This window comes from Mirounga angustirostris, unplaced genomic scaffold, assembly GCF_029215605.1.
Source record: "Mirounga angustirostris isolate CCGP_5_RB_7025 unplaced genomic scaffold, mMirAng1.0.hap1 SCAF_14, whole genome shotgun sequence".
Classification (NCBI taxonomy): domain Eukaryota; kingdom Metazoa; phylum Chordata; class Mammalia; order Carnivora; family Phocidae; genus Mirounga; species Mirounga angustirostris.
This window is the reverse complement of record NW_026991722.1, coordinates 32278457-32286406: the sequence shown is the minus strand read 5'-3', so window position 1 is coordinate 32286406 and position 7950 is coordinate 32278457. Positions and strand designations below refer to the sequence as shown.

Here is a 7950-nt window from a genome sequence, read left to right as displayed (position 1 = left end):
TTTGTGCCAAAAATGAAAACAGAAATGTAAAAATCTAATGAATCTCTTTCAGAGATGTATAGATTCTCTATACATAGCTTAAAGGAAGGTCTATGTATGACAAAACTGATTCTGTCTTTGCCTGAGAATGTGTTTATTTCCCTTTCACTCCTGAATGATAGTGTAACTACCTATATAATTCTAGATTGACAATGATTTTCTCTCAGTTTCTTGAATATATTATTTTCTTCTTACATGTATTGTTACTTTTGAGAAGGTCTAAGGTCAGTCCAGCTGTTGAGTTTAGGTGTGGATTTACTTATTTTTTTGCAATATGAAAATTTATTATTGTCATAGTTCACCATCAAAACCTATGATCTTGGTCTTCCCTTCCTGTCTTTGTATAAGGCCAAAAGAGAGACATTGGTTCCTTTGACAACTTTAAAGCAAACCCCAGGAACATCACCAACAGCATGACCTTTGTGACCAAATCCAGCAACTAGAACTTCATCACTTTCCTCAATAAAATTCGAACAACCATCATTAGGTACAAAGGCTATGGGTTTTTTTTGCCATTCTTGATCAGCTGGACCCTGACATACTTCCTTGATGGCAGAATTTGGCTGTCTGGCTTCAACGCCTACTTTTTTCCTGCAGAATTCCCTCTGCATGGGAAGCACCTCTAAAGGGTTGGCCTTCAGGGCTGTGCCCACATGGGCTTCAGGGCTGTGCCCACATGTACTGTTTATCATGATCTCATCAGTGGCTACAGGGCCTCCTGGCAGTGCGAAGACTGTGACACTTGCCCATCATACCCGCATCATGGGCCTGAGCAAAAGAGAGGATTTATTTTTATTTATACTTCTTAAGACACTAGGATTCTCCCTCAAGTTGAAGACTTAACAACTTTCTTCAGTTCTAGAAAATTGCCTGCCATTATCCTTTCATTACTTCCTTTTCCTCATTCTGTCCTTTAGTATTCATTAAATTTAAGTTGGCCCTTTTAATTCCATTCTCTCCATCTCTTAATTTCTTCCTCATATATTCATTATCTTTTATCTTTCTGAGATGCATTATGGATAGCCTCCCCAAATCTATCTTCTAATGCACTATACGTCTTGCTTCATGTATGTGTAATCCACTTTAATACATCTATCATTTTTTAATCATCTTTTTCAGTTTTTCAAAGATGGCATTTACTTTCATAACATGCTCTTTGTGTGTACATTTCCCGCCCCCTTTTTTTAAGTACTTATTGATATCTTATTGTGGTTTGTAAATACTGATAGCTAGGTCATCTTTAGTGGGAATGTTGTTTTATGGAGACTCCTAAGTCAAGAAGCATTTTATGCTGCAGAGCTTTGTTTCTCTCCCTGGAGACTCACAGATTACATTAAAGTGTGCCAGATTTCTTATTAATTTATCAATGTAAGTTTTGTGCTAAGTTGAGAAGGATGGATACAGATCCCACCCTCTCACCTGTAGCAGGTTTGGTTTTCTAGTTGTAAATGCATGAATCTTTTCCTAGTCACAGCCCTGGGCATCCAATTTTCAGCCTACCCTGGGCCAGGAGATACAGTCTTTCAAGAACATGATTTAATAACCATGAATCTATCTATACTTATTTCCTTGGTGATTTCACCCCATTTGGTGGCTTTAAATATTATCTATACACTGATGATTTCCCAATTTACATCTTTAACCCAGACATTTCCCATCAAATCTAGACTCATATATCTAATTGTCTACTTGACAGCTACTTAGATTTCTAAAAGCCATCTTAACCTTAGCATATCTTTTGACTGAGTTCTGGTTTTTCTGCCAAAATGGCATTTTCCACAATCTTCCTCATCTCAGCTAATGACTTCATCCCTCCAGTATCAAAACAAAAATTTTGGTATCATTTTTTGACTTTTTTCTAACTATCTTACATATACACAATCTGTGAGCACACCCTAGGGACTTTGCCTTAGAACAATAGCCAGGATATTCTCATAACCTCTACTGTTACCAGTCTGGTCCAATCCACCATCATCTCTTGCCTGGATGATTACCATAGCCTAAGAATTAAACTTCCCACTTCCACCCCTACTTCCCTTAAACATATCCATGTGATCTATCTGCTCATTAACATTCAACTTTGTAATATAATTTCCTTATATTTTCTTGCTCTGTTTTTGTTTTTTTTTTTTCTTCACAATGGTCACCTTACTGTTCTTGAATTTTCCTGCAAGGCTCCTAACTGCAGGCTTTTGTAATTGTGGTTTCTTCTGCCTGGGTGTACACATGGATATGTCTCTAAGGCCTTGACTCACCTCCTTCCATTCTTTACTTCAAGATATTTTTTTAGTAAACACTTCTCAAAAGACTTCATTTAGACTTACAAAAATACCACATTCCTTATATCTCTTACCTGTTTATTTTTCTACATCATCTATCACAGTCTAATGTATACTGCTTTACCTTATATCTCCCCTCCCTTCCACACAAGGACAGAGAGTTTTGCTTTCTTTCTTTTTTTTTTTTTTCACTGCTATCCTACCAGTGCCTAGTATACAGTGAACCCTCAAACACTATTTGTTTAATGGGTGAATAAAACAAAACAAACAAACAAACAAACCAAAGGTATAGACCTTTGTGTCTCTACCATGATTTAGGGAACTCAGTTCCTATCCATTCCATTCACGGCCTTAGGCTTTGTCTCAGGACCCTTAGGAGTGTAAAGATCTCACTTCTTAAATGTATGTCAGGTTCTATGACAAACCTATAGCAAATATGATTCCCAATGGGGAAAAACTGAGAGCTCTTCCCCTAAGGTCAGGGACACAGCAGGGATGTCCACTACCACCACTGCTATTCAACATAGTACTAGAAGTCCTAGCCTCAGCAATCAGACAACAAAAAGAAATAAAAGACATCTGAATTGGCAAAGAAGAAGTCAAAACTCTCATTCTTTGCCTGTGGAAAACCCAAAAAACTCCACCCCAAAACTGCTAGAACTCATACAGGAATTCAGTAAAATGGCAGGATATAAAATCAATGCACAGAAATCAGTAGCATTTCTATACACAAACAACAAGAAAGAAAAAAAAGAAATGAAAGAGTCAATCCCATTTACAATTGCACCCAAAACCATAAGATACCTAGGGATAAATCTAACCAAAGAGACAAAGAATCTGTACTCAGAAAACTATAGAATACTCATGAAAGAAATTGAGGAAGACACAAAGAAATGGAAAAATGTTCCATGCTCGTGGATTGAAAGAACAAATATTGTGAAGATGTCAATGCTACCTAGAGCAATCTACACATTTAATGCATCCCTATCAAAATACCACCAACTTTTTTCAAAGAAATGGAACAAATAATCCTAACATTTGTATGGAACCAGAAAAGACCCCAAATAGCCAGAGGAATGTTGAAAAAGAAAAGCAAAGCTGGTGGCATCACAATTCCGGACTTCAAGATCTATTACAAAGCTGTCATCATCAAGACAGTATGGTACTGGCACAAAAACAGACACATAGATCAATGGAACAGAATAGAGAGCCCAGAAATGGACCCTCAACTCTGTGGTCAACTAATCTTCGACAAAGTAGGAAAGAATGTCCAATGGAATAAAGACAGTCTCTTCAACAAATGTTGAAGAAACTGTGTTGGGAAAATTGGACAGCCACATGCAGAAGAATAAAACGACCGTTTCCTTACACCACACACAAAGATAGACTCAAAGTGGATGAAAGACCTAAATATGAGCCAGGAATCCATCAAAATCCTTGAGCAGAACACAGGCAGCAACCTCTTCGACCTCAGCTGCAGCAACTTCTTCCTAGACACATCACCAAAGGCAACAGAAGCAAGGGCAAAAATGAACTATTGGAACTTCAAGATAAAAAGCTTTTGCACAGCAAAAGAAACAGTCAACAAAACCAAAAGATAACCGACAAAATGGAAGAAGATATTTGCAAATGACGTATCAGATAAAGGGCTAGTATCCAAAATCTATAAAGAAATTTATCAAACTCAACACCCAAAGAACAAATAATCCAATCAAGAAATGGGCAGAAGACATGAATAGACATTTCTGCAAAGAAGACATCCAAATGGCCAAGAGACACATGAAAAAGTGCTCAACATCGCTCGGCATCAGGGAAATCCAAATCAAAACCTCAATGAGACACCACCTCACACCAGTCAGAATGGCTAAAATTAACAAGTCAGGAAACGACAGATGTTGGCGAGGATGCGGAGAAAAGGGAACCTTCCTACACGTTGGTGGGAATGCAAACTGATGCAACCACTCTGGAAAACAGTATGGAGGTTCCTCAAAAAGTTGAAAATAGAGCTACCGTACGACCTAGCAATTGCACTACTGGGTATTTATCCCAAAGATACAAATGTGGTGATCCGAAGTGGTACATGCACCCCAAAGCTTATAGCAACAACGTCCACAGTAGCCAAACTATGGAAAGAGCCAAGATGTCCATCAACAGATGAATGGATAAAGAAGATGTGGTATACATATACAATGGAACATTATGCAGCCATTAAAAAATGAAATCTTACCATTTGCGACAACATGGATGGAACTAGAGGGTATTATGCTAAGCGAAATAAGTCAATCAGAGAAAGACAATTATATGATTTCACTCAATATGTGGAATTTAAAAAACAAAACAGAGGAGTATAGGGGAAGGGAGGGAAAAATAAAACAAGATGGAACTAGAGAGGGAGACAAACCATAAGAGACTCTTAATCTCAGGAAACAAACTGAGGGTTGCTGGAGTGGAGGGTGGGTGGAAGGGATGGGGTGGCTGGGTGATGGACATTGGGGAGGGTATGTGCTATGGTGAGCACTGTGAATTGTTTAAGACTGATTAATCACAGACCTGTACCCCCAAAATAAATAATACATTATATGTTAATAAAAAAATAAATGAATGAATAAATGTATGTCAGGTTTAGTGTTGCAATTCTAATCTCATTCAGACCCCTGTATCTACTTGGGATCCCTTTGCCATATTCAGAATTTGTGTTTGGAGTAGGAAAAAGAAGTTCTATCAGTTCAGTGTGCCATAGTGACAAGTCTTGGTGTTTTGTTTATTTGTGAGAATATATTCAGAGATTGGAAAATTACCTGGATGTTAAGCATTACATGGATGATTCCCTAACCAACACTCAATTGTCACAGAGATGATCTTTACAGATATTTTGTCTTGACGTATAAACAATAGGAACAAATTAATCAAATGTGATTTCCTGAAAAAATTTCATTTGGCTGCTTCAAACTGTCAATCAATTCTGACACCTTTTTGTCACACTAAGTTCCATTTACCACCCTCTGGCTCACCAGAGAGAGTTTTTTTGACTTGTAAAACTCAGTGAGTTATTCGAGTCAATTAAAAAAATAACAAATCTGTCAATAACTAAATTTGCAGACTCAAAAATACCATAAATTTGGAGTCTATCTAAGCCCACCATCATAGCATGAATTCTCTCAACGTAATTATAAAGCGAATATATTTTTTACAAGAAAAGATTCATTTAATTCTATTAAAGGATCATTTTATTGTAAAATTCAAGAATAAAACAAACTGGTTAGATTTCAACTGTCTAATTGGATATAGTAGGCAAAGGAGAGTGTAAATATCCTCAAGCAGCCAACTTAAATCTGTATTCTAGAATTTTTCCACAGCCTAGAATTCTGTATTTAAATAGTAAACACAAAACCACTAACAGAAATTACTTTCCTCATGTACACAGCTTAGTCATGTTTTCTTCTTATACTCTCATTCAATGCTTGACCATAAAAATCCTGCAAGAACATTCACCATAAAATCCAATCCATGACATTTCCCCTTCTTTAAATTCTTACGGCAATTGGTTATTGCCAATCCTGACACCTAAATGTGTACTGCTTTATGTTGTGATTATTATTTGGTGTAGTTTTGTAGTTAGTTTAGTAGTACAAAAAAGATACAGTCTTTGTCTCTTCCAATTTCATTTTAAGCTTCTTTAGGAAAGGAACAAAGACTTTTTTTTCCTCTAAAAAAATATTTTGGTATGCCTACTATGTGTAGGAAGCATCTTTCTCTTTTTTAAAAAAAATTTTACCAAAAATTTTTATTTCCACAGAGCATCAAGCCCAGAAAATACATTTATAACCAGCTTGAAATCAATTACTTTATTCTCTTGGTATTTGAACTAGTGCTAATTTTCGAAAGCTGGAGTAAAGTTGTTGAAGACTCAGGAGTGGGATTTCGCAAAACGAATGTTTGCATCATGTGTATAACCAAAACAGATGATATGAATCAGCAGGGGATAAATGAGATTCCAAAATCAGCAGATAACTTCATTTTAGCATTCATTCTGTTTTTGCATTAGCAACATGAACAACATCCAATTTATTTTCTCAACATTGCACAACAGCATCAAATACACATTCCGGCATTCACTGTGTTTGTATCTGTGTTCACATCTGAACCTGGAACTATTCCATACCTTATTGCATTTCTTCTGAATACATTCAGCTTGGGAATTTCATGGTGAGCAAAGAGCTCTCAGAACATAAGTTGCAATATGTTGCTTTTAGCAATTCAACATATTCATTCGTTGGAACTTCCATCTTTTTGCATTTATTTTCCCACCAACATGTACATATACATCAACACATTTGCATAAAGCATTCAAAGAACAAACATATAGGTTTGCTTTTTCTCCCAAGAACTTTGTAAAGTTGCCAACAGGGCATCTTTCCCTGTTGGTCAAATTTCCTTTTAGTGTTATGAAGTGTAGGATATTTTAGCGCTTCAGGTACTCTGCTGGAAATGTGTCCTCTTCAGTCACAGCCCTACTGTCAGGCTGAGGGGCAAATCAAATTGACCTGTCAAGGAACAGGAACTGTTTGTGATTGAATTATTTCATTTCAAACCAAAGTGGCTTTTTTTTTTTTTTTTTTGAGTTACAGGATATTCACACCTGAATTTGTTTTCCAGTGAAAACTTATCTTCCTCATCATATGACTACCACAATAAAATAAAGAGACAACCCCTTCTTGCCACAGGGTTCAAAAAATTTAAGACCGAGTTTTCTGAAGTTCAGTTCTTTGATGTGAACAATGCCTCCTTTAAGTTAGTGAAGTGCAGATGCAAAAAGCTGACAATGTCCATTTTTCCTCTCTCCCACCCACACAAACACCTCACCCCCAGCTTCTCTTTCTGCTCCAAGCTCACTTGAGCGGTGAACTCTTCTTTCATCCATAGCCCTTAATTCAGCGCTCTGGTCTGTTCTTCTTGGTCCAAGGCCAAAGCCTTCTTGCTAGCTTTCTGTCAATTCTCAGTTTAGTCCCACTGATTTTCAGATTCTTATCTCTTATCTACGTATCCTGTTCAAGGTCACTGACAGCTTTGCAGAATTGTTATAGATTTTATTTACTCTTTAGAGTTTCTTCGACTAAAGTTGCTGGGAAGGAGCAATGAGGATTTCTTATAAAATTCAGATGTCTAATTTCTCTGAAGAGTCAAGAAATTTGACATGTCCTACGACAAAATTCACCACTCATCCATTCTTCCACTTAAAAGTCACTGCTGAAAAAAAATCACCATTGGATTATCATAAGCCCTATTCTGGGTATGAAGAACACAAGTCTCTGTTTTTAGGCCTCATCGCAAAAAAGAGTGTGATTTAGCTGAGGCAAGCAGGCATATAAACACATCATAATTCAGTGTAGTAAGTCCCCAACTGAGATAACGCGAGGAATGTGGAAAAGGGAGCAACTTATTGTGCCTGGGGCAGATGGGTAGACATCACTAGGGTCATCTTATATGATCTATGTCTTAAAAAAATGAGTTTGACTTCCCCGAGTACTAAGGAGAATAAAGATATTATCAGCAAAAGAAACAGCAAGGAGGCATGAAAGTGTCTCGCATTTCAGTATAGTGGAATGAGGGGAAAAAAACATTATTAAATCTA

General features: G+C 36.9%; 1 protein-coding gene across 1 annotated transcript; it reads right to left on the bottom strand.

Moving 5' to 3' along the window:
- Positions 1-350: 350 nt before the first annotated feature.
- LOC123853242 (small ribosomal subunit protein uS12-like) lies at positions 351-731 on the bottom strand. The gene has a single exon (XM_045887945.1). The coding sequence runs from the start codon at positions 729-731 to the stop codon at positions 351-353; it is 381 nt and encodes a 126-aa protein (XP_045743901.1).
- Positions 732-7950: the final 7219 nt, after the last annotated feature.